Source organism: Blennius ocellaris (assembly GCF_963422515.1).
Source record: "Blennius ocellaris genome assembly, chromosome: 2".
In the NCBI taxonomy this organism is placed as follows: Eukaryota; Metazoa; Chordata; class Actinopteri; order Blenniiformes; family Blenniidae; genus Blennius; species Blennius ocellaris.
In genome coordinates, this window is record NC_137651.1 from 22,603,940 (window position 1) to 22,630,129 (window position 26,190).

Below are 26,190 nucleotides of genomic sequence, written 5' to 3' on the forward strand. Positions count from 1 at the left end.
CTGCCCCATAATGTAATATAAACCTAAAATGAAACAGCTGTTTTCAAATGTATCATTAGTTAATTAATTAATAATGAACTCAATGAACTAAATGAAATGTTCTAAAATGTATCATTTTAGATACATTTATCTTTAACATGTTTTATGGTCTGCTATTGCTATTTGAGTACTTCATAACATTTATTAACATTCTATGACGATAACAAAAATAATTGTGGAAAAAAAACATTTTGATCTTGGAGAAGGATTCAGTGTGCAATGTTTATTTATTTTTGTTAATTTTTTCCTCTGCCGTGCTCATCAGTAGTTGCAAACAGCGCACTCTTTTACAATAGAGCAAAAATGTAGATTTTTCATAGACGCAAAGCTTAGAAATGAATAAACACATAAATACTCAACACAGCGGAACCAAATTGTCGTTCACTCCCTCGTATCAGGCCGGACATGAATTCCAACCGTACCACAACATATCTGGGAGAGTCGACGTGGAAGTTTTGTTTTTATTACGATGTCTGACAATAAAGTGGAAAATCCCGCTGACAGCTCTGCTGTTTCACAGAGCTCCAATGCTGCTCCTCAGCCCAACAATCCGCTGTCGAGAAAACTCAATAAAATCCTGGAGACGAGACTTGACAATGACAAGGTGAGCTGGGAGCGGCTAGCTTCGTGCTAACTGGCTAGCAGAGAAAATAAATAAATCTGTATTGAAAGATGTTTCCTGCAATTATGACTTTGTTCGCTCGTCGCGGTGATTGTGAGTTGAAGATATAGATACGGTAATGTGCTCAGTTCGACTAAAATAAGTTGCAATCTCGTATCAAGTATGTAATTCCTTGACAGTTAGCATGTAGCTTATAGTTTATGATGATGGACTGTGAGCGCTAAGAATAGTTCCTGTTTCTGAGACGCTGGACATCTTTCATCACTCTTGTTGGTGGGAGAGAAAAAAAATCCAAGGTGACCTGTTTTCTCACAGTGTGTGACAAGTTTATGTGACCTGTTTTCTTCTCAAAGTACCTCGTCTTGACTGTGTTTGTGGCTGATGTGTGTTTGCAGGAGATGCTGGAGGCTCTGAAGGCGCTGTCGGAGTTCTTCACTGAGAACAGTTTACGAACCAGGAGAAATCTCAGAGGTGACATAGAGAGAAGAAGTCTGGCCATCAACGAGGAGTTTGCACGGATGTTTAAAGAGGTCAAAGAGGTACAACTCCAAAGAAAGACTGTAGTGGTTGGTGGTCATTGTGGGCTGGGAATTACTCAGTGATACCTACACTCCCTTGTGTGTGTATAAGTGTGACTTTGAAAGAATGCATTCTTTTATAGCTTTTCAGTCCAGGTTGATTTATCCACCAAATGAATCTCTTGCACTGTATCCAGACCTCTTCTTGTTGCCTATTCCTGGTTGTGTTTTTCTGCAAGTAAAGGTTTGAGCAAGAGGCATCTTCTCTCAAGTCTTTCATAGTTCATTGGTACTTTGAAGAGATACTTTTATTCTCACAACCTGGAAGCAAGTTTTGTCCAAATTTTATTTGATCATGAGTAATACACTCCTAGTAAGTTTCCTCTTGTATATCATATCTCTACAAAAGGCCTCCATGATCATGATTTCAAAACCGACATGATTTATATATCCCTGCACTGATTTCAGTTGTAGCTTCTCTATTGGCGTTTGTATCTGTGAACTGGAGTTTATCAGCCCTGGTGCTATTCTAACACTGATTCCACGTGTTGGACAGGAGCTGGAAAATGTCCATGAAGATGTCCAGGCCATGAGCACATGTTGTGATGAAATGACCAACAGATTGAAGGTATAACATGTTTGCAAAAACAACACACGTGTGATAAACCTGAATTGAGATAAATGTATCAACATAAACTCTACATTTAATGTTATGGTTGTGACTTTATTTTAGTTATTATGTTTGAAAAATGGTGACCTTTCCTCTCCAGGCAGCAAAAGAACAAACCCAAGACCTTATTGTGAAAACCAACAAGCTGCAGGGAGAAAAGTGAGTAGATCTTTATCTAACTATTTGTGATTGTTCCTTATTGTTTATGTGTAATTGTTGTAACTTGACATTTATGTGTCACACTCGCAAAAACACAGTTGATATTGTAACAATAAATCCACTTCGGTTTACTTGTTTGAATTTTGATATTCAACTTTGAGTCAGATCAATATGTTACCTTATAAAATATGTAGAATGTGTATTAATGCAATTACAATGTCTTCTAAACATAAAGTCCCTGCAATCTAATATACTCAGTGATCACATGTGGCTTTTGGAACGCTGATATTTTTTGGTGTAGAATAAGGAGTAGATGAAGCTCTACTGTAACTCTTCAGATATTAGTTTGGTCATTTGTCTCAAAGCTTTTTAATCAGGTCGACTGGACTTGATCATGTGTGTTGAAAGATGTTCTGCCATCTTCATTTTCTTAACCCTTTTATTCCTTTTCCTGTTGCCTCAGGCGGCAGGCTTTTCTCCCCATTAACTATTGTATAATTCTTAGTTTGTTTATAACATCTAGAAATTCTCAGATTGCAGACAAAGCTAGTTTTGTCCTCCGTAGACTCGTCATTACAAAACTCACGGCTCCTCTGTATAGCCATCCGTCCGTCCATCAGTCCGTCCCTGGACAGGTCCATCAAACTCTGAGAGACAGACAATCACACCTAGAAAGCCCCGGCTGGTATTTGAACCCAGGCCTTCTCGCTGTGAGGCGACAGCACTAAGCATTGTGCCTGTGACTGTCCAATTACAGGAAGAAGAAGAAAAAAAACGTCACCAGTGTCACACATTTGCAACATGTGACCAAAAACATAGTAAAATCGAATCTTTGCCAGATTAGGAACATTATCTTGGCAAAAGTGATAGAAGCGCATACTCATTACACATTCTTTGACCATTTGACAGCTATTAAATCAAATTAAATTCAAACAGTCACACTATAATTACAGTCATAAGAGGGTTAGACGTGTCATATTCCGATTGAATTGATTGATTGGATTTAACAGAAATATAAAGGGTGACCATCAGATGAGACTGTTCAGGCTTAAAATTGACATTTTGAAATGTCAGGCATTTCGTGGAGACTCTCTGTTCTCAATTATCGCCCCAAAATTTCAAAGAAATCGGAAGCCTTTATTGCTTTTCTTATCTGCTCTCAAGCTACAAATCATTTTGGAAACCTGCCACTGATAAGCATCTTAATCAGTACAAAGCTGGAAACCATCTCTGGCTCATATCTCATTTCTACACAAGTTAGTCCTTTTTTAAAATCAGGCAGGTTTCCAGACAATTGGCACTTGAATAAAACTTTGCCGCGGGAATAAGGAAGCCCCCCCCCCCCTTGTGAGTGATAAGCTTTTCACATGTTGTTGAGAAAAACAGTCTGCCCTCAGTATTGTAGCACTTCCCCGCCCTCCAGGCCTCTTCTAGTTATCTCTCAAGTGGGGTTTCCCATTGATAGAACCAATCGATTTGTTAAACTTAAAAAAAAATACAAATTACTACAGTGATCATTGAAGACATTTTCACAAACTGAAACAGCCTTTTAATTTAAAGGGCTCATGATTTGAAGCTTGCTCTCCCCATCCATAAAAGTTTGAGAGATTTAGTGCGGGGGCAGAGGGAGTTGGCAAAGTACATCTTTATTTCTGACGATGAGGGATGAATGATTCATGAGGTTGATTAATATTTCTCCTGCGGTTGTCTATTTGCATAAGGAGGGCGGCAGTCGTCATTGACAGACCTGCATTTGTGTTATTTGCTGTGTCCTCTGCTGTTTGGTCATGGGATGATAGGCATCAAAGTACTTCCTCTTTACACTGCTGCGCTCTCTCACCTCGCAGCTGGAGAGCGTTTGGCGTCGGGAGTATTGCCGTGTTTGAGCGTGTGCACCAAAAAAAAATTGCTGACAACACATATTGGGAGTCTTCAGATATGCAAAGCTAATATATGCAGCTCGCCGTGACGTGTGGAGTCAAAGAGTAGCCGGACATCTGCAGCTTCTGGAGCACTGACGGATATTTTTCGGTTGACCTCCTTCCAATAAAATCAGCTGGTGTTAATCTATGAATCCGACCAACGGGATGTGACGGCAATGTGAAAGGGAAACACCGGCTCCAGTTCGCTTGTGGCTTGGGATCGGGCGGGGTTGATTAGCATTTGTAACAGATGTGACCTCTGTGCTCTGTGACCTTGTGAGCCGACATTAAAGGATATAGATAATGTAGATTTCTGGCGACAGGTGCCGCTGGCAGTTGTGATGTACTGCGGTAATCGTGTGGTCCTCTGGCTCAGCTTCAGGACCTCCGTGACAAAGCGGTGACATGGGAGACCACGCAGCGAGATTGAAGAGGAAGGAGATGAGCTGTGAATGTGAGAGCAGGGAATTAGGCCAGCAGTGAGCGCGTGCCGGCGACGTATTACAAACAATGTGGCTTTGTGCTTTGGGGTGAAGGTAAGGGGTCTTTGATGGCCTCGCACACGCGTCCCGTCGAGACCTGCTGTCCGTCTGTGTGACATTTCCATGCACAGAACCACAATGACCCCCATAGCCAGATTGGGGAGTGTGTGCACGCTGGGCTTTGACCTTGTCCGTACCAATTTTGTCTCAGAAGAGCTGCCAAGGGAAGTGTGCAGTCAAGCTGTCCTCCTTCAGCCCCCGACCAGTCGGCCCACCCCACCTCCCCACCCGGGGCTTTTTTGGTCAGGTCTATTTCAGGTCACTCAAGCCTCTGCAGTCCCAGGACTCGCTACTTTTTTTTTTTTTTTTTTACTTTCTGGCTCTTATTATAACAGTACTGTTTTTTGCAGGACAGTCTGACATGCTGTGCTTATAGACCCATCTCTGCTCAGGCTGTGCAGCCTGTTTCCAAAGCTCTGCAAAAGCTCCCGATGTCTTTGTCCTTCCACAGTGGCGGTCCGTCCTCTGCTCGCTGCCGTCTCATCCAACAATAGCGGCGTGTCATTTGTCAACTGTAATGAAACGGAGAGTAGCAGTCGATTTGCTCACAGCGTGCGGAGGCGGAGCAGGTCAGGTGCAGAGTGCACACGGCCGGTTCTGTTTGCAGGCTTTTGTTTTGGAGGCTGGTCCTGTCAGCAAGAGCGCCGGTGCCTTCATAATGCCTTGTGTGTTGTTCCATATTGAAATGTGACGCCCCGCGCATGTCCGCCTCTGTTTGATCATTGCATTAGCGTGACATGTCGTACTCGTTGAACAAGTCGAGGCGTCGCACACTAACGGATGTTGACACTGGCGCCGTGGCTTTAAAACCTGACGGCGCTCAAGGGGGAGTTTGCCAGCCGCTACTGAAGTGCTGTAGAAATTTTTTGGTGCATACCAAAGTGGATTAGAGACACTTTTTAGTCATCGCCACAAATATTTACCTCAAGAAAGGCTGTGGCCCTCCTCTCTGATCGTGGATTTGCTAAAATACTACAGTAAAGCCACACACAGACACCAACATATAACAGGAGCCTTCAAAATCCTGTTGGTTCCCAGACCTCACAGTTTCTTTAGTTTGCATGCTTTCAGGGGCTCGTTGTGCATGGCTTCATTAAACTACTTCTATTTTTGTATCAACAAGGCAGCTAACTTTTAGCGCTGCTTGGATATAAACTCTCCATTTTAGTTTCGTGTTTCGTCAGTGGACGAATTTAAATCCGCTGAAGGTCGTCTTCCGGGCCACATTCAAACCCCCCCCCCCCCCGACAGGCCAGGTTTGGCCCACAGGCCACATTTGTGACACTTGTGTAATTAATCATCCAGCATGGAGGTTTATGTGTCACTTAGCTGGCTTTTGTATAGAATCAAACGGCTTGAGCGCTCAGTGAGGCCTCTCCGTCGAACATGAATAAAACAGTAATGGGGAAATCCTTGAAAGCTCAATCAGGGACATCAGAGTGTAAAAAACAACCCGGATAAAATGACACTTGAGCATTATTAAGGCTCGACTTGCTGCTAATGATGATACGGCTGCGACTTTGCCTTTGTGTGTGGGTGTTTGATACAACTCTGTGATCACCGGCTTGTGTCTCGCTCTCTGTCAAATCTGCTTTCAGTCCTTCCAAATGGGCCCTAATAGATTGTAATGGTTTACAACTGATGAAATGATTGGTGCTTTATGAGTGGCTGGACTCTAATCTTTCTTCATGAGGCAGTGACTCTTATACTCTAATTTGCTTATTTATTATTAGATTTGAAATTATCAGAAACCATTTACCTATGTCCTAATCAACAGTTCCCTACGCAATAAATTGAAATCGGAGTCCATCAGACGCAACCCCACACACTCACACCAGGATAACCATTTTATATTCACCATTGAGCCTCAAATTCACACACACACAGGCCCCAATCCACACACAGGAACGTACTTTTTATGTTCCATGAGTGCAATCCACTACACAACTGTTCAGTCTTCATATTCACCCCCCCCCCCCCCAATATTGCATCATCGATTTCTTGGATTTATTGCTCAAAATGTCAAAATGAGGGTCAATAAACTTCCTGCAGAATGAGTTAAGGTGGCGACTGCTCCTGTGTGAACAAGCTTGCAGCTTTTTTATAAACTTGGCGCTGCTCTGCGAGGTAATTAAGTAGGCGCTGGTAATTTCAGTGTTTCGGTTAGACAGAGCTGTTTATGAGCCTGCGCTGTGTTATATTGCCTAAACGATTTCTGTGCTTGAACAGACAAAATCAATTGGCCTGTTTGGGGAATTCTGAACACACACACACACACACACACACACACACACACACACACACACACACACACACACACAGGCGGCCGCTCACACACACTGTGCTTGTTTTCATCCCGTCACGTAACCCGAGTCTAATTTTATTTAGCTTTTGTTGGAGATTATTCATGGGAAAACTTACATAACTGACTTTATTTCCCTCGAAACTATTTGCCCGCACTCTTTTCCTGCCCGCCTTTACAGCAGCGTTCGCTGGAGTATTTCGTCTCTCTGTGGTATTCGGTGATTGCGGCGTGGAGGAGAATGTGTCATGCCGTGACGGCGCTGAAGAAAGCGATCCGGCCGCTGCACCGTTCCCGGGCTCTCCCCTTGTCCTGCGAGGGAACTCCCACGTCCCCCTTGTCTTTACCATCCTCACCTCGTATTGGCGCGTGAGGCTCGTCTCTCTCTGTTGTGATTTACACCCTGGGGGAACAGGCCTACCAGTCTTGGCCCGGATCTGAGAAATTGAGGGCATTTCTTATCTTGCAGAGGTGAATCTGTTGTGTGTGAGACGTGACAGTAAGGTTTTATCTCCACATAAAGTTCAACATGTTCCATATGCCGGAAACAAGCGCAGCCCTTCGAGTTGAACTCATTAGATCACTCTGTTCTCTCTCCTTCCCTTTTAATGATTTCATTTGTTGCTGCCTTGGATTTTGTGTTGCCTCTTTCTCTTCTCCTCTGCTCTCGTGAAGACAATAACTCAGAAGCCTCTAGCGATAGAAAGTCCATGTTTATACCACCGTTTGACTGTAGAACGGATGATCCAATTACCTGTTTATAAGAGCTTGCTGCATAAATGCGCCGCTTATAAAACCGTTTTTCTTGAGTCGGCACGGCTGCTTGCGCGGCGAGGGTTTACAGATTTAGTATTAATATTGCTCATCTGTTGTGTGAAGACAAGCATGCTCACGTGGAAATTGTTTCCTTAATTTATGCGTCGTACATTTTAGTTAATAGCCTCATTAGCATAGCCTGTTAGTTTTATAGATGCCCTTGTGGTTATGGGAGGATGTCAGTCGGTCTGTATTGGTTGGCTTTGTAAAGTGATGTGTTTTGATTGTTTTTAACCTGCAAATGGAGGGGTGAACTGTATATATCATGCTATGCTCAATTAATTCTTTTAATATGCGGAGGACCAGAGAGAAACTCCACACAAAAAGGAGAAACGTGCAAACTCCTCACTGTAGTTTGGTGTATTCATTGCTCGGTGAGTGCATGTGTGGTTGTGACTAATGGTGCTTTTGAGGCAGTTAAAAAAAATTATTAATTATACCCGTTTTATCCAAGTTAGAGTCTCTAGTCATCCTTAAAAGCATATCTTATGACAAACCTGGTGGAAACCCATGCAAGTAGAGTTCAATTCAATTCAGTTTTATTTGCATTGCGCCAAATACAACCCAGTCAACTCAAAGCACCTTTACAGAGGGGAACCAAGAATTCCACATTAGCAAGAATAGGCAGCGATGGAAAGGAAAAATGATCTTTTAACAGGAAGAAACCTGCAGAACCAGACTCAGAGGTGGAGGTTTTCTACAGATCGACAAGTGGGGTTTCCATGTAAACACTTTGTCGGGCAAGACGTTATTTCAGGCTGGTGACGGCAGAGTCCAACACCACTGAATGCCAACGTAAAGTATGCGCCGAACTTTTGAGCTACAACATGATGAGAGCCATACAGGCGCCGATTAAATAAAAAAAAAAAGGTTGAGCAGCAGAAGCTGGCATTTGTCACGGCTCTCTCTGTTTCTGTCAAGCAGTACCGATATCAACACCGATCAATCTGCTCCGAGCTTAAAAATAACATGATCATTCAGGCAACCATCAATGTGGATCAGGGGGAAAACACAACCTGAAGCAGAAAATGAAATGCAATTTAGGAGGAAGCTTTATTCACTGAATAAAAAAAATAAAATAAAAAATTGTAGATAATCTTAAAGAATTAATGGCATACTTTGCCTGCAGTCATTTCTGGTGACACCAGGTGGCGCTCAGCTCCACCTACCCAAAATGACCAGTTGCCCCTGAGAACCAGGCTCCTAGGTGGGGAATTTCTGCTGTTCCAATCAGGGTTAGTGGATAGAAAGAGAGATGAGGACAGAACAGGACAGCACAGATTGTGGGATTCAAACCCTGGTTTGAGTAGCGGGTAGGATTTTGTTGGGGGGGAGGGGGATTCAAAGGAAGAACATGCAAACTCCCTGCATGCGGTTGCGTTAATTCTCTGGCAGGTTGGACTTCAAAAGGCTTTTCTGCCTGCCAAGAATCTACAGACTTACATTGTTGTTCCTACCTGCACTTTTGATTACGCCGCTCTTCTGTGATATCACCTTGTAAAACATGCAACCCAACAAGCTTTTCCGTGGTCTTTGCCTGTTGCAACAAAATTACAGTGCACAATAGGACAAACGGCAGCGGGGGGGGGGAGCTCGGCTGAGCTCAGAAATACTGAATCATAGACTCGTGTAACACTTTTATAACGTTTACTCTCAGCTGGCCGAACACTTGTAATAGCCATGTGAGAGACAATTGTTAGATAATGCTCAGTTCTTTTTCTCTCCCCCAACAACCTGGTGATTTACTGATCTGGCCTCGTCTCCGTCGGGAGGGGGAGAATATAGATGAGGCGGTGTGGATGGAGGGATGTGGACAGAGGGAGCACTCTGTTGCTCTGCTATCCTGTGACTAAGTTCCCTGTTTGACCCTGTCGGTTGCCATGACCACCATTGTGTCGGGACACTTACAGTGACACCGATAGTGATCACGCCACTGTTATTCATAGTGACAAAACCTGGCCCACTATCCTGCTCTCTTTGTCTCGCCCTGATATTTATTCTCTTGAGTGCTGCACATGATATCTCCAGTCAGTCCCACCCTGCGCTCCTTCTCGGGTCAGCGTGTGAGGAGTGTGACTGCCATCTGCTGCACGACTGGGAGCATTACAGCTTGTTGACAGCTTGTGTAATATTTTTAAATCATCAAATACAAGCATATACTATAAAGTTGTTCCAATTTTCCACAGGTTTTTTTTTTTTTTTTTTTTTTTAATTATAACATCTTCAGCCATAATACTGAGTTATGAAGGAATTAAGAATGACACAAATACCGTGCAGGTTGAGCATCCACTTGGGCTTTTAGATAGACTAAACACATTCTGGGCTGAGCAGAATTCCAAATGCAAACGTATTTTCTTCAGAAAAATGCGACCTGTTTGAAAGTGTGTTGGAGTAAAGGGATTTGCAGCGTCTCTGTCTTTCCTCCCGACAGCCAGCGCCTGGAGGTGAGAGCTCAGGTTGCTCAGGCCTTCCTTGCCAAGTTCCAGCTTTCTAATGAGGAGGTGGCTGCACTGCGAGCAGCCCGGGATGCGCCCATTACTGAGGTAGTCTCTGTCATTATTATATAATAACTCACTCCAAGAACGCTCCCATTGACACATCGAGTGGGAAGATGGATCGGGTGTTGATTATAGTCTTGCTGATTTGGTTACCTTCATTTTTGTATTTTTTAATTTTTTTTGAGGGGTGGGGGGGAGGGGGGATCTTCAATCATACACTATGATGATTAAAGATGTTATCGGAATGATGTACGCTTCTTGCATTGTTATGGCGAGTAATTATATTATGTGAAAAGACATTTCACATCAGTTATGACAGATATGGCTCTTCAGACCTCTTGGGAACACTGACGTCGGCTCACATGAAACCTTCTGCATTATTGTCATTGAAAAAACACAAATGTGTTCAATTCAGCAAGCGACATTGTTCCTAATATGTTCATTTGTTTCGACGTCCTATCCTGCAAGGATTTCTTCAAAGCGCTCAGCCGGGTGAAGCACATCCATGAAGATGTGAAAATCCTCCTGCGAACCAACCAGCAAACTGCAGGGTAAGATGCAATTTGGCGCACTGCACTGCCTCCTATTAAAGCAGGGTTTTGAAACGTAAAGCCTGTGGGGCTAAACCGGTCCGTCAGAGGGTCGACGTCAGCCCACGAGGCGACTGTGGATCAGTATTTAGAGTGGGTGGTATTAAAATAGAATTGACTTCTACTTCTAATTCATTTATTTAGTGAAATAAGTACAAGAACTAATTGCCTCATGACCAGCGAGATAGCATGACCATATAATCCATAACCTGAGGGTGAACATCCATGCATGTATTCATGCAATGTGTGCAGCCTGAGAAACAGCAGGCTGTTTGCCAATATCGACCTGACTCAGAAAAAATGAGTCGTTGGATGGCTAAATGCAGGAAAACGAAAACAAAAAAAAAACACAACCCCCAAGTGGAGGACATGATTTTTGAATATTTCACAGTATTTTGCTGTAGGAGGCATCTTTAAACATGATAGAGTTGAAATTGCTCCCCCCCCCCTTAAAAGTGTTTTACTATGAATATGCATTTTTTTTTTCAAGAATTATTGCATCTCACAGAATCAAATAAAAGTTGTTTTTTTTTCTTATTTAAAGGTTGTTGTGTAGTTATTTTACTGGCGTGGCCCCTGACCTAAAATAACTAAGCTTTGGGAAGAAAAGAAAAAAAAACCCTGGATGTTTGCTATTAATGTGACTTCCCGTGCTCTGACACTATGCAGCAGGTCATGAGTATGTAATGTGCGGTCTTGGCTCATGTGCATGTTCCCAGGTTGGAGATCATGGAGCAGATGGCAGTGTTACAAGAGACATCATATGAGCAGCTCTACCGCTGGGCTCAGAGTGAGTACAGTACACCGTCACGAGTACACGGGGGCCTCACAGTGCAGCTCTTTGTATCAGTGCATGTCATCCAGAGGAGAAATGTACCTCCCTCATGAAAGCTCTGTGTGTTGCTGGGTTGTTGTTTTTTTTTTTTTTTTTTTTTTATCTTTAATTATGATTTAAAAGTTGCCTTATTTCTTAAAATAAATACAAAGCTTTGCTCTGTCATGTCAGAGAAATGTATTATATGGGGTATATGCATGGATCCACGTGAGCAACATCTTTAGACCGTCTTTCCCAAAGAATGCTTGAAAGTTGAACTTTCTCTGTTTTGTCACGGAGATGAAAATGGAAATAAGCAGTCTAGATCGGAGAAATTTGGGTAAATAAACAGTAACAACCTTCATCTGTTTAAATTTGTATGTTAAGAGTAAAAAATTCCAATTTTTAACCCGTTTAGGACTCGAACAATCGGATCTTTATTGTTTTAGAACTGTTAGAAGAGGTCCAGTGAGCGAGCTTTTCTTCTCTTCCTAAAATAGACTTGTATTTATTTATTAGATTTTTTTTAATAATATCTGACAGTTATTATATGCCATTGTATGGTTTTATCATTTGTTTTGTTTTCTCTTTTGATTAAAAGCAGAACAATACAGTGAAGTATGGTTTACTTCAGTGACCAAAAAAAAGGGAAATACATGGTTTTCAGTAAAGTCACAAGTTATATAGTGGGGGTACAGTGAATAAATTAAAAGAAAATTACAGGAAGGAGTTTTCTCTGCACAAACATGTTACTGTATGTTTTTGACCAGCTTAAGTTACAGATCTGTAACAGCTTCAGCCTGTCTGCCTTCTTTTAGTTTTAGAATTTTCTAGATGTCATAAACAGACTTTGACTTAATGTTGTGAGTAGAACAAATGCCTTGCATGTTGAGAAGGCGTGTTTAATCTTGCAAAAAAGAAAAGACAGTGATTAGGACTTGTCATACTTGAATTATATGTACCCAACATATACAATAAGCTCAACATGGCAAAGTATGTTTGCTAATTATAGCCGCCGACAGGAACACCTGGAGCTGTATATCTATTGTTTGCGTTGTGAACAAAACTGACTTGTCGCTTGTGGGAAACTTTGATTGAAGAATGTTCTGGCGCACTTGCAGCAGATGTCACGGTTCAAAACGTTTCGCCACGTAGCAAGAAAACCTGATGATGTAACACCGACGTTACTATATTTGTTCTTGTCTAGATGAAAGCAGAGGATTGACTCAGGAGGCGTGTGACGTCAGCCCGGTGTTGGCCAAAGCCATGGAGGCCTTACAAGATCGACCCGTCCTTTACAAGTAATGCCTAAAAACCTCCATCCCAAACAGAAACACATTCATTTTAACAGGAAAAAAAAATGTCTTTTACTTTTTCTCTATAAAATGGCATTTCACAAGCAGATATGCACTCAATTCAAAGTTAAGTAATAATGACAAGGGTTTCAAGTCAGTGGAATATTATCAAAAAGTGAATTTTTATTAACTTATCTTTAAAAAAAAAAAAAAAGGGAGGAAAATTAAATCATCATTTAGAAATAATTCCGGTACTTTAATATTTTGGGTTTTTATGACTTTGAAGCTGCAGCATAGCGAGAAGGAATTAGGCTTGAATGGCGAAAGTAAAGCCTGTTTCTCGTGAAATATCGAGCTTGTTCCAAAATCACACTCGGCGGCGTGTGGAGCACATTTTGGGCTAAAACTGACGACAACAGCAGATTTAATGATTGAAAGAAGTTGAAAAATGTAAGAAATCTAAACTACATGCAAATTTCACAGCTAGAATGAAACTATGGTAAAAATTTACTTTAACAAGCGAACTTGTGCCTCTTCATTCTTGGAGACAGAAACAAAGGTGCTGTCTGATTTATTGAACAGCCTGAAGTGACCATGCCATCAGAAGAAAGTGAATAAATAACAGGATTGAAATAAATCAAAGTACACAACACACAGACTGGCGGAACAATTTTATGACATTTTAAATGTAAATGTTACACACAGATGCTTAAAAGAGTTTCACTCAATTCTGCTCAATGAACGTATCTGCTATTGAAAATTGTGATCTCGATAAGCTGCAGTTTCTAGCGGCAATGGGAAAAATAAAGTAATATTAAACCCAATTGACCCCTCCAGCAGAGCCAAGTTAGTGGAGTTAAAATGTAAGATTTGGAAATGCTATTGTGCGATCCAACAAACTGTGGAAACACAAAGGCCATCCATACACTTAGTCTGTCATTAACATTAATTTCCAGTACTCACAGTTATTATTCATCTGTTACTGAAAAAGCAAATACTTTTAGCATTTTAGAAAGCACTGAATGTGCAAATACTTCACACCTTCATGTGTAGAAAAAGGCCTTTTTTTTCCTTTTTTCTCCAGAAACAAATAATTACATAGCAGCCTGTCCTTTCTGTCAAATACCACAAATGGCAGTTTCACACCGTCGTATGCATATAAATAAAGAGTAGTGTCTTTTTCCTGGAAATGCACCTGTTCCTCTGCTTGTGGTGTCCAAGGTCGATCTCTGGCTGCGTGTGTTGAGGCTGGGAGAGAGCACGCCAGCATTCCTGCAGGCTTAAATCAGCACTATCTCCTGTTTAGTCTGTCGCGGTGCCTGCCGCCATCTGAACAACCTCAGACTCTTCCCTTTTGGAAAAGCTGCCTCCATTGTTGATCCCAGCAACTGACCACAACACACAGCCAACACAGCAACACTGCGGCCTCCCTCTCCTTTTTTTTTTTCTTTCCCACGGGCTTCTGGGTGCCGACTGTCCTCTCCTTCCCCCCTTGTTTGCTCAGGTACACCCTGGATGAGTTTGGCACCGCACGCAGGTGCGCCGTGGTCCGAGGTTTCATCGACGCCCTGACCCGAGGCGGACCGGGAGGAACTCCCCGCCCCATCGAGATGCATTCACACGACCCCATGAGGTAGAGCTCTAATCCCAACGTAATGCACTGCTTTCATTCTCTAATCTCATCCATGAGCTCAATGTTGACTCTTTTTTTTGTTTTGTTTTGTTTTTTTTGTTTTTTCAAATTGTGTAAAACCAAAATCTCCGATGGGAATTTCCCCAAATACCGAGCGATGAATTAACTCATGGGTGTTTCTGTTATGACTCCTCCAAGGTGGTTAAGCTCATTGATGAGAGCTGAATTATCTTTTTAAAAATTCTCAAGAAGAGCGGCAAGTTCACCCAAGTCCAGTAGTAAATTCTGCTCTTATTGAGTCAACACTTTTACTTCTATACACCTTTTCCCTCCTCAATTTGTCAAAACCTGGACCTGCTTCTCCTTCAAATTTCCCCACAACTGAAGCCGTTGAATACAAACGGAGCATCAGAGGGTTTACAAGCCTTTCAGCACTGAAACAGGACATGATGGCATTTCTTCAAGGTCCCTACCCAGTAGGATGTTTCGGGATTGTTGGTAATCTTGGAGCAGTTCCTCTTTTGATTTAGACTTTTGTCTCAGCGTTTTACATGATGGAGCTAAAATCAGAGCCTTGAGGGGATTGTACCATCAATGCAGTAATCTCACAAAACTATTAAAACCGACTGTATATTGGTTGTATGTCAAAATATGCCAATTATGTCCATTATGCTCAGAAAAAAAGATACATACCTGAAATAATTGACTGACAAATGGATAGAAAATGTATTCATTGATACGAATGAAAAAAATATTTCCGAAATGTTCTTATCTTTACATTCTCAGATAAATTTGATTATGATTTTACACATTACACCAGATTTATATTCTGCAAAATCTCATTGAATTCTTTTAATAAGACTGATTGGAAAAGCATCAAAAAGAAAACTACTTTAAGTCTTAATTTATTTCTTTTTTTAATTATGTGGCCCTGTAAAGTGTTAACAATAAATAAGCCAATCACATAGCAGGTTTATATTTTCCTCAAAGTCATTGTTTCTCATGTAGAAATTTGACTTGACTTTACTTATGACGTGTCATTTATGTTTCATTCATCTCTCTCTATATATATATATTAATTTTAACTCATGCTGATACTTCCTTGTTTCTATTTTGTTCTTGAAAAAGAAGTGATGCATCTCAAATGGTTTATTCCAAAAAAAACATCAATTCATCAAGCAGTAGTGACGATGACGGCGAGAATTCAGTCCTGGGTACTTCCAACGGTGTGAAACAAATCAAATCTGTCACTATTTCACTGCTATAACAACACAAATATGATTTTGCAATATGAATACACGAAGGTAGTTAAACACATTGAAAAAGAACATTATTAGAGCATCTCGACATAACGCTTTGCCACAAATGACATAATACAATTCAAAATATTGTAATTATGACATCAAATTACACAAGTGAAGCTTGGTTACAAGAAGATTTGTTTACAAAAAACATAATTTTGAATAAAGAAACAAGTCGGTTTAACTTATTTGTATATACCATGTACGTTTGTTTTCAAAACATTTTCACCATAGTTAACAGACTGTATTCTCACGTCCGTCAGAGACCTGGCTTCCTAAATCCAGTAAATGCGAAGATCTTGTGCTCTTTAAAAGGAAGTGCACTGTTCAATTTCAAAAACTGTGGGACAACCCGATGAAAAACAAAGCTGGCTTCCCACTAAAATAAAGTGATTCCTAACACCTCTCACGCCATCAACAGCAAAAAGCTGACGAGTTGTGAGCAACTTGCTGATGTGCCGCTAAGTAACGATCAGTAACCTTGGTCTGGGTTGGTCCAGAACACGGCCACCATCCTCCTCACTAAGATTATATCACTGACAATTGACTCAGTTTTGACTTGGTTAAAGACATTTTCATTATCGTTTTACAGCCTTAAATAACGCCTGCAAAACACAGCTGTATCTTGAAAATATGAGCGTTAAGTATTCTAATGTGTGACTGTGACATCTGTGCTTGTACATGTCGTGATCCCCCCCCCCCCCCCGGGGCGGATATGAATCTAATTTAGTTTCCAAGTCCTTTTAACTTTAAAACCCAATTCAGGCAGATCATGGATTGTGTTGAGTGCGCCTGTGATTGCCGCTGTGTCGTGTTCTCCTCACCTCTTCCTCCTGTGCCCAGGAGCCAAATAGGAGACTTTCTCAGAACACCAGCCTCTCTGTGTGTGTGTGTGTGTGTGTGTGTGTGTGTGTGTGTGTGTGTGTGTGTGTGTGTGTGTGTGTGTGTGTGTGTGTGTGTGTGTGTGTGTGTGTGTGTGTGTGTGTGCGTGCGTGCGTGCGTGCGTGCGTGCGTGCGTGCGTGCGTGCGTGCGTGCGTGCGTGCGTGCGTGCGTGCGTGCGCGCGCGCGCCTAACACCAAATCACCTCCACTTTGTAGGAGGCATCAGCAGTTCTGAGAACATCAAGTTCTTTTCTCACACTGTCCTCACACTGACTGATAAACATGTACACACACGATAATTCAAGCCCAACCTCGCCGTTTCAGACCGTTTTATGTAACACCTAAAGTCATATGTGTTGTTCCCACGTGAGAGGGCTGAAACGCGATGACCCCGCGCCTCCGTGTCGCTGTGGATGCAGGACCAACACTCGCCTGGCCTCACGGTGACATGCTTTTCAGGTATGTTGGGGACATGCTGGCCTGGCTGCACCAAGCCACCGCCTCGGAGAAAGAACACCTGGAAGCCCTGCTGAAGCAAGTCGCCCTGCAAGGTGAGCGACACGCCGCGCCGTGCACCGGACACATGACGACATCTGAGAGGTGACAAAGAAATGCAATGGAAATCAAATGCTTGTTTTTGGACTGTGGGCGGGATTTTAATGTTCAGAGGAAAATCTCTATGAGGTGACAGCTGCATCATTGTGCTGTCCTCCATTCACTCACGTTATTGATAATCATCATTATCCCTGACTGTACCCGGATGTGTGTTGTTGTTTTTTGTGCCAGGAGTGGAGGACAACATACAGGAGGTGGTTGGACACATCACAGAAGGAGTCTGCAGGCCTCTGAAAGTGAGAACTTACAATTCTTTTTATTTTGAATGATTATTTCTTCGGTTCGTGTTCAACAAAATAAAATAAGCAAAATCATATATAAAGTGAAAAACATAATAATGCATTTCATACATACAAGTGAAAAGCTTAATAATACATCTCATTTACACAAGTATACACAATATATTATAAATACACATCATGTATTATAGCTGTACAAGTATATGTACAGTTTATGAAGCACCCACAATTACACTCATATTCCCATTTGTATTTATATACTATTGTTATAATACTACTACTATTTAGTTTTTGTTATTATTACTATAATTGATTCATGTTATCAATATTCCTGGTGTTTCTTCTAGTGTAATATATTTTTCTATGACGTTGGTCTTGAAGTAATACAACTGGAACATTTGAAATCTTTATCCAGACCGTTCCAAAGCTGAACCCCCCCCTGACAGAAACGCATCTACTTGTTCTTAAAAAAAAAAAAAAAAAAGCTAATCAGGTGTGAACAGCTGCTTGTGGACTGCATATTGTGTCGTGTCATGTTTTGGATCACTCCGTTTGTCAATCTGTCCTTCAGGTTCGGATCGAACAGGTCATCGTGGCAGAGCCGGGTGCTGTGCTGCTTTACAAGCTGTCCAACCTGCTCAAGTTTTATCATCACACCATCAGGTGAACAAACGGCTCCAGAAAGGAGAAAGCTACTTTTCGTGTTTAATATTTAATAGCTTCCCATTTAGATTTTGAGCACAGAACCTCCTTGGTTGACACTGCCCACTGTTTCTGGTCTGTGTGCAGCTCCATCATTGGAACCGGCGTCGCGTCCTTGCTCATCACTATCGAGGAAATGCACCTCCTCAGCAAAAAGATGTTCTTCAACAGCCTGAGCCTTCACGCCAGCAGACTCATGGACAAGGTGCTTAATGAGTCGCGTCATTTCGACTCAGTGGCCACACATTTTGCTTCCTCCCGTGCAGACGTGAGGAAGTGACTGCTGTAAAAACAACAACCCTGAACCGAGGCGGGGGAGAGCGGAAAGTGCCTTGTTTTTAAAGTGAAGACGGTTCGCAATGTTCTCTCATCAAAACGCTCAAATGACAGTGCAGCCAAGTTCAGTATTGCACCCTGTGGACACGTATTGTGTATTTCAGGCCTCAGTTTAAACCCTCAAAGACAACAAGGCTATTTCTGAAGCACTTCGACTTGTAAACAGTTTGCTGGCCGCGGCATCAAAATGACACGGGCCGCCAAGAAAACACCAGAGTCTTTATCGTGCAGTTAAATTGGCATACAAATATACCTCGGCACGAGTGCGAGCCCTTTCACATTACACGCTGGCTGTGACCTGATCGATAGCAGTTACAAGAATTATCCCTCAAGCGCGGTGTTAATCAGATTGGAGGCCCTCTGAGGTTTCGGTGTCAATTCCAGCTAATGCCGGGAGCACAGCCTGCCCATAATTTGCTCGATTAGGTGGACGAAGGTGGCTGCGATCACTTCAGTGTGGCCAATGAAATCAAAACCTTCTTCACTGCTGAAGCTCTCCCGACTGAGGCTCACGGCGACGGCGAGCAGTAGTTGGATATTTGATTAATTGTATGCTGCTCATCGGGGGACGTCTGTTCCGATTGTATTATTTGTGAACGCCGCAGACTAACTTCTGCGGGTGTACCTCTGCTCGTTTGTGCATCTTTTCCTCCCGTCCGAGCAGGTGGAGCTCCCGCCCGCCGACCTGGGGCCCACCGCCTCCCTCACTCAGACCCTCACCCTCCTCAGGGAGGTGCTGGCTTCACACGACTCCTCTGTCGTTCCCCTGGATGCCCGGCAGGCAGACTTTGCTCAGGTAAACACACATTTGTAGAATGAGATCAGCGGGAGAATGAAAGTACTCCCCCCCCCCCACCATTTTTATTGTTGTACTTGCAGTGAAAACCTATTTCTATTAACCTTTACATCCAGAATTGACCTGTTTTGACTTTCGGTTACAATAAAAATACACCGGATATCATCCTGTTATATGAAAATAATAAAACTTGTTTGACTTTGAAGTGTAGTTTTATTGGTGAGTTCAGTAGAACTGTGGAGAACTATCCTTCAGAGACAGACTCGAACCAGTACTGGGGGGTATATTGAATAGTACAAGCCTTTTTGACTGAATACCACAAGCTTCTTTTTTAGTGTCTAATTCAGTCTCATTGAATAATAAAGGCCATATAGCAAACTGAGTTTTTCAGATCTATTCCCTGATGAGAGCTGCTTATATTATATGTGTTTTAGGGTTGTTGTTTTTTAATGTTTTTCCGTGCTTTTTCTGTCTCAGGTGCTTTCTTGCATCTTGGATCCTCTCCTCCAGTTGTGTACGGTGTCAGCCAGTAACCTGGGCACGGCCGACATGGCGACCTACATGGTGAACTCGCTGTACGTCATGAAAACCACGCTGGCTCTGTTCGAATTCACCGACAAGAGGCTTGAGATGCTGGAGTTCCAGGTAGATATTGATCATTCTGATATAGGCGTCTATTTTGCCTGTCCAATTTGCTTGATTAATATTTATACATTATTTCAAGTGCAAAGGTTTTTTTTTTGTTTTTTTTTTTTTTACCCTTATGAATGTTAATGTAAAACCTCAGTTTACATTATTCTTTGGGAAGTAGCTCATCGTTCCCTTACATTAAAGCCCATTCTGCTCAAATCTTTTATTTGGATAAAAATATTAATTTACCGTCTCATAAAAGAGAGTGCGTCACGTATTATTGTTCAGCTCACACACTCCATCTACCCCCTCTATTTTTAGCACACCTTTTGTAATTGAGCACCATGTGAGCTGCAGCAGAAGTTTTATTTTCAATAGCACTGCGATTCTCCATTAACCACAAGTACCGCCGGTTTCACAATGCAAGCGAGGACACTATTTGAAACCACTCTCTCCTACATTTTTCAGATCGAGGCTCACCTTGACACGCTGATCAACGAGCAGGCCTCCTACGTGCTGACCAGAGCCGGACTGAGTTATATTTACAACTGTGTCCAGCAGCACGGCACTGAGCAGGTCAGACAGGAAGCACCCAAACAGGATCTTAACACTCTCACTTCATAAAGGCATCCAGCCACACCACATGGCCGTCTTTTTTTTTTTTTTTTTAACACTTAAGAATTGTGTTTCTATGAATTGTCTCCCTAAGAAAAGGGTAGAGATGGACAGATTGTGTCACGGCCCATTAAAGTATATGGATTTCTTCGAAAGCAGCTTGTGCAGATAAGAGAGGTGATCCACGAGAGCGACGTAACGCCTCTGAGCTGATTGAGACCCAATACTTGAGGAGTATGCATGGGAGTCTGGACTGCAGGTCATTTCAGGACACGCCACACCCTTCTGCTGCTGTCCTTCAATCGCAGACTGCGATTCTCCCCGCAGACTTGCCCTCTCCGCGGGTGGCCTGTCTTCAGTCTTCATGTTTAAAAAAAAAAAAGATTCAGTCCAGCTCTCCACACTTGACGGAAAACCAGATGTGGATGACTGACAGAAATCCCCGCAGTTTATTTTAAACCTTCGCAGGTTTACTTTCGCTGCCTTTGTAAGATTTTCTGTCATATTCTACTCTCAGATGGAGAAGTGAGCAGCCACAAAAGGGGATAAAACTGTCACGCTCGTGGGTTTAGCTGCTGGCAGATGAGCTTGCGTGCTCCCAGCATGTTTGTTAATGGGCCCCATATCTCTATAAAACCTCTCTCCGTTGATTTGAACCTTGCACCAGCTTGTATTTGCTGGTTGTAATGTTGGCAATTTAGGCGTTTAAGCTGGACTTAATGCCGCCATTCTGGATAATCAGTGACGGCTAATTGCCTTAAAGGCACCCGCTGTTGCATACAATAACACATGTGCTGTGTTTACTCTGCCTAGTTAACATCAGGATTTAGGAAGGATGTATATCTCATTCACAAATCGGGAGACACGCCATGAAATTCGGTGATATGAAAACAGGTGGACTTTTTATTGCATAAAAAACTTTATTGCTTTATATTATCCACTAAAATAATCAGATTTAGGTCATCCAGATTGAAAAGCTTTTTTTTTTGCTGTTGTAATTTTCCAGTTCTAAAGCTACTGAATGGGAGGAAAAGCTTGCGAGAGCCAATATTTATTGATACAGTGACAAATGCAGTTGCAGTGAACATATCATCCTGTCGAGTCCCAGTGTGATTCATTTATCCTGCTTTGCTTCACTGTAAACAATTCACTGTCTTCTATATGCATCATTCATGCAGACAGACGGGGGTCCCGGTGTTTCAGCAGCTGCATGAGTCAACATGGACAGATTGCACAAAGAAACCTTCTTTCAATGCTACGATGAACCCGGGCTACCTGAGAGCTGTTGATTTCTGAGATTGAATGTGGTCGTTGTTCAGACTCATAACCCTGAACCAAACACAACAGAAGAGATTCTTTTCATGCTTTTTTTTTTTTTTTTTAATATATGTTTTTTCATTTCTGGTCTCAGGGTCCTCTGTCACTCCTCCCCAGCATGGACAGCTCCTCTGTGAAAGCAGCGATGGTGAGTGGCACTACAAATATGAAGAGAGGTGACGCGCCCGATGGTCAATAATCTTCTGTGATTTCTGCCACGCCGACAACAGGTCCAGTTCGATCGATACCTGTCGTCACCCGACACGCTCGTGATGCCGCAGCTAAACTTCCTGCTGAGTGCAGCCATCAAGTGAGTTCCTGCTCCGCTGGCGATGCGTCTCTGTCCATATAATAAATAGCATGCAAGTTAAATGTTTACTTCATCACACGGTGTAGTGCCAGGCTGATGAGCATGTCCGCAGTGATTAAAAATAGCACCGACCGAGAAGTGCTCAACATTCATTAGTTTCCCAGATGTAATACGATCATTACTGCCTTCTAAACAAAACACTCGAGTAAATGCATACCGGGTTTGGATGCTAAATGGCTGAAGCCAGTGACACATTGAGAGCACGGTCAGCAGAACTACCCGTATTTGTCTTACTGATCAGAAAATGCACATGCTTTTAGCTCAACATCGGAGAGCTCTCTCTCTCTGTACGAGTTACGTTTACTGGGAAGTGCAGCAGGCTGGAGGAGCACTCTGTACCTCAGGTTAATGTTCTCTATTAATGGACATGGGAGGACTGATGGGCAGGACGCCATTAATTAGCTTCTGGTCCATTTCTCACTCACACTCGTTCCCTGAAATCATTCCTCGTCTTTGTCCTTCTCTCCCTCTCCCTCTCTCTCTCTCTCTCTCGCTCTCTCCCACATCTGCTTCTCCGCTCGCCTAAATACACAAAAACACCCGCCAGCACTCTGAAAACTCTCCTGGAGCGCACAAATAATGGGAATGTGATTCTGGACTCTTATTCGTTTCACATTCGTGTGTTAGTGCACTTGGTGAGGGGAAAGGTGTTATACACGGCACCGTGCTACCATGTTCTCTATGGGCCAATTAAAAATATGGATCCTCAAGAGCCTGAGTGGGATACAACCAGAGCGCTCCCACTGTGTCCTCCAGGCCTCTTACCCGGCTCTTCATTCCAAGTGTGGTATCCTCCATTTGTACCCAGCCACACTCGAACTGTTTCTCACTTTTTATTTATTTCTTTAGCTATTTAAAAGTTATCTGCAGCGCTGAGCTGGTGGCAAAAACTGGCTTCAGAGTAAACACAAAATTATTTAACATCAGTGGGTGTCACAGTAACCAAGAGTCTAAATCGCATCTGAAGATAACACATTCTGTCATCAGCTCAAAATCCAAATTATTCAATTTACTATAATGTGAGACAAAGCTAAACAGCAAATGACCACATTTGAGAACTTGGAGCCACCATGTGTGTGGCATCACAATGAGTCAATTACCAAAATAGCTGCCAGTTTATTTTCTTTCTGCTAACTTGTGCATAAATCAGCACTATTGTTTTGGTTTTTTTGCACTGAAACAAAGCAATCGGCATGAGAAACTGAAGCTGATCGTGATTCTGTGCAGAAGTTTAACAAAAAAAATCCCACGTTGTATTGGAGTTGTTGCTGATCTTCCTAAAGAGATGGAATCTTTTATTCCAGTTACTGTGCTCATGCCTAATCAGTATGTTTTGCTTTAATGCTATACTGCATATCCATAGATGGCAGTGTCCACCACAGCCTGTCACTTTTTGTTTTGATACAGCCGAGGGCATGCAGTGGTCATTCAGCCAAAATAAGCTAAATCCACACCAACGCTGACTTGTTTTCACCTCCTTATAAGCTATCATTACAACATCTCTTTGCTTTTCTGATTTATGTATTTATAAAGTGTCTTCACCTTGGGTGCTTTTTGCCTCGGGGGTAAGTCAGCCCTCCCTCTCTTCTTGCAGGGAGCAGATTTTCCGTCAGTCCACAGAGCTGGTGTGCAGAGCCTACAAAGAGGTCCACACCGCTCTGACCAGCCCCACTAACGCCTACAAGGACCCGGAAAACCTGGTGCCCAGATCCCCTCAGCAGGTCCAGACTCTGCTGTCCTGAGAGGCACTTTGGCCGCAGCGACAGCCCGCCTGCAGCTTATTTAAAGGGCCGTGTAAATCCCTGCAGAGCGATGTATATAAAAGTAAGTGTAAAAGTGGGCTTCACTGTGGGGAAAATATGGGAAAACGGGAGAGAGGCAGGTCTGTGTGTACAGGAGCTCCTGTATGTGTACCAGGAGCGACGAACACTACATGTATTGGATGCATGTGCTCTGGTTGCTACAGGCACTTGTTTATTTTCCTCTGTCTCTGTGTGAAACAATCTGTCTCATTCTTTCTGCTTGTTTTTCATGTCATGTTCCCTTCTGGGTTGTACAATTGTACAAAGTCTTTTTCTTTTTTTTAATTATTATTGGAAATGTTGAAAATGATATAAAACAAAAGGATAGTCTGAATTATAAAAGCTGGTCTTTTCTTTTCTTTTTTTTTTCCCATTTTTAAAAGTGGTCAAGAAAGAAATTCAGCCGCTGTGCCAAAGGGAACCTCAGAAGCTTCGGCACCAACGTCATGTTTATTTTCATCTCAAACTGTTTTGAGTAGTAGGGATGAAATGGAAAATCTGTCTGAGCATCTCAGCTGGCTTCAGGACAAAATCCAACCACGTAAACTAAGTGGAAGACTAGACAGCGGGGGGATTTTGTTGTTTACCATGAGTTTGACCTTTGCATGAGGTCTGTTAAAAAACACATGAATCTAAGTCAAAAGTTAGGAGGTTGTTGTTGTTTTTTTTTTTTTACCCTTTGCACATTATGTAAAAAACAAAAAGAATGTTTTGACTTCTTAAGTTGAAGTCTGTTAAATCAATGGTATGAATTACTGAGGTTTCAGGGTAGTAGATATGAAATCAAATCCACATAAGCCTCAAATGAACTGACCTGAAAAGATAAATGTAAAAAAATATATATATTTTTTATAAATAGCCATAAAAGTAACCAAAGCCATACTTATCTCTCAAGGCACAGTTAATCCTAAACATGTTTTCCCTTCTTTCCTCAGCACTACGATATCATATCACTGATAATCTGGCACCACGCAGCCAAACACAGTCCCTAATAAAACACCAGCGAAACAGTGCAGATAAGTGAATATTGATCCAGTCTGCTGTTACGCGCTCTGCTCTGAGCGGCAGGCGTTTCATTTCTGCTATCTGACATCAAGGTTGGTGGCAGCGAGCCCGATCTTGGCAGCGCTTGCCAGCTCAAAGTCCCAGGATTTCCCCAGCGCGCCGGATGTTCTCTGCACATCGTGGGCCGGGACACCGAGTACCGGGAATAAATGGAATACCACAAAGTTCAGCATCTGGACAGCGTTTTTAAAGGCCTTTAAATAGACCCCGGTCTCCCTTCCAGCTCCGCTTGGCCACGGTCGCGCGCAGGCGGGGCTCTCGGGTGTTTTCACTCGGCCGTGTTTCAGAGTCGCGATAACGACGCGCTTGTTTGTGTGTACGAATACGCACGGCACACGCGTTCCCTGCCCCGTTCAGCATGTGCGAGCTTTTGTCCTTCCAGAGGCCGTATTAATGAGTTGGCAGATGTGGGAGGTGGTGGAGTCGCCACTTAGGGGCGGCCAGTGGTGTGCACGGCAGCAAACATTCATCCCATCATCCGCTCCATATGACAACAAGCTTCTGCCTGCTGAAGCATGAAACCAGCAGGAATCTGGGTTAAAGGATAATAACGGCAATATTCAGGCCCCCCCCCCCCCCCCCCCCCGCCCCCGCGCTCCACTGGCCGGTGATAAATGTACAGCCACAGGTGACAACCTCAGCCTTATCTATTGCCTTGGCAGGAACTCTGAAAGGAAGTGGACCTAAAGAAACTTGTGGGCACATTGGAAATCACAAGTTGCAGCACATCCAGGCTGAGAAATCCCCTTTTCTGCTTCCTCATTCTCAAAAAAACGAAAAGAAAACAGGAGTTGGTAACTCAGGAGTGAGGTTTTTATGTCACACCACCGTGCTGATGCTCTAGTAAAACTGCGTTTAGCTTTTTATCAGATCCTGTTAAAAGTGGATAAATTCAGGTCAAATCCTGTAAAACCCACTGGCTTCTTATTGTGGCATGTTTTTATCAGGAGCCACACCATCAATGCTCAGTGTTGCGTTTTGCTTTCGATTCAGTGCTGTTAAGTGATAAAGAAATGAGCTTTATTACATTTACTACAGTGTGATGCCAAAGGTTTCTGTATTTATGTAGTGCCGTTCATTCAGGTTATTAAAATTCCAAC

The 26,190-nt window shown here is 42.6% G+C and overlaps 1 protein-coding gene across 2 annotated transcripts; it reads left to right on the forward strand.

Annotated features, from left to right (window-relative positions):
* Positions 1–450: 450 nt before the first annotated feature.
* On the forward strand, positions 451–24,608 carry cog6 (component of oligomeric golgi complex 6). 2 transcript variants are annotated; one of them, XR_013937018.1, is made up of 20 exons: positions 451–643; positions 1,057–1,200; positions 1,736–1,807; positions 1,950–2,008; positions 10,022–10,133; positions 10,557–10,639; positions 11,398–11,468; positions 12,700–12,793; positions 14,292–14,420; positions 17,063–17,154; positions 17,390–17,454; positions 18,029–18,120; positions 18,247–18,364; positions 19,160–19,291; positions 19,769–19,936; positions 20,390–20,497; positions 21,948–22,001; positions 22,084–22,163; positions 23,818–24,047; positions 24,409–24,608. XR_013937018.1 is itself a non-coding variant. In XM_080514016.1 (19 exons), the coding sequence occupies exons 1-19, from the start codon at positions 509–511 to the stop codon at positions 23,963–23,965; spliced, it is 1,956 nt and encodes a 651-aa protein (XP_080370142.1). In that variant the 5' UTR covers positions 451–508; the 3' UTR covers positions 23,966–24,352. The 2 variants fall into 2 exon arrangements, 1 of the variants encoding a protein (XP_080370142.1); XM_080514016.1 differs by lacking the exon at positions 24,409–24,608 and having other exon boundaries at positions 23,818–24,352.
* The last annotated feature ends 1,582 nt before the right edge of the window (positions 24,609–26,190 follow it).

Coding starts and splice junctions, on each gene's coding strand:
- cog6 (XM_080514016.1), top strand. CDS start 509: ATGTCTGACAATAAAGTGGAAAATCCCGCTGACAGCTCTGCTGTTTCA. Junction 1,201..1,735: donor TGTTTAAAGAGGTCAAAGAG/GTACAACTCCAA, acceptor CGTGTTGGACAG/GAGCTGGAAAATGTCCATGA. Junction 10,640..11,397: donor ACCAACCAGCAAACTGCAGG/GTAAGATGCAAT, acceptor GCATGTTCCCAG/GTTGGAGATCATGGAGCAGA.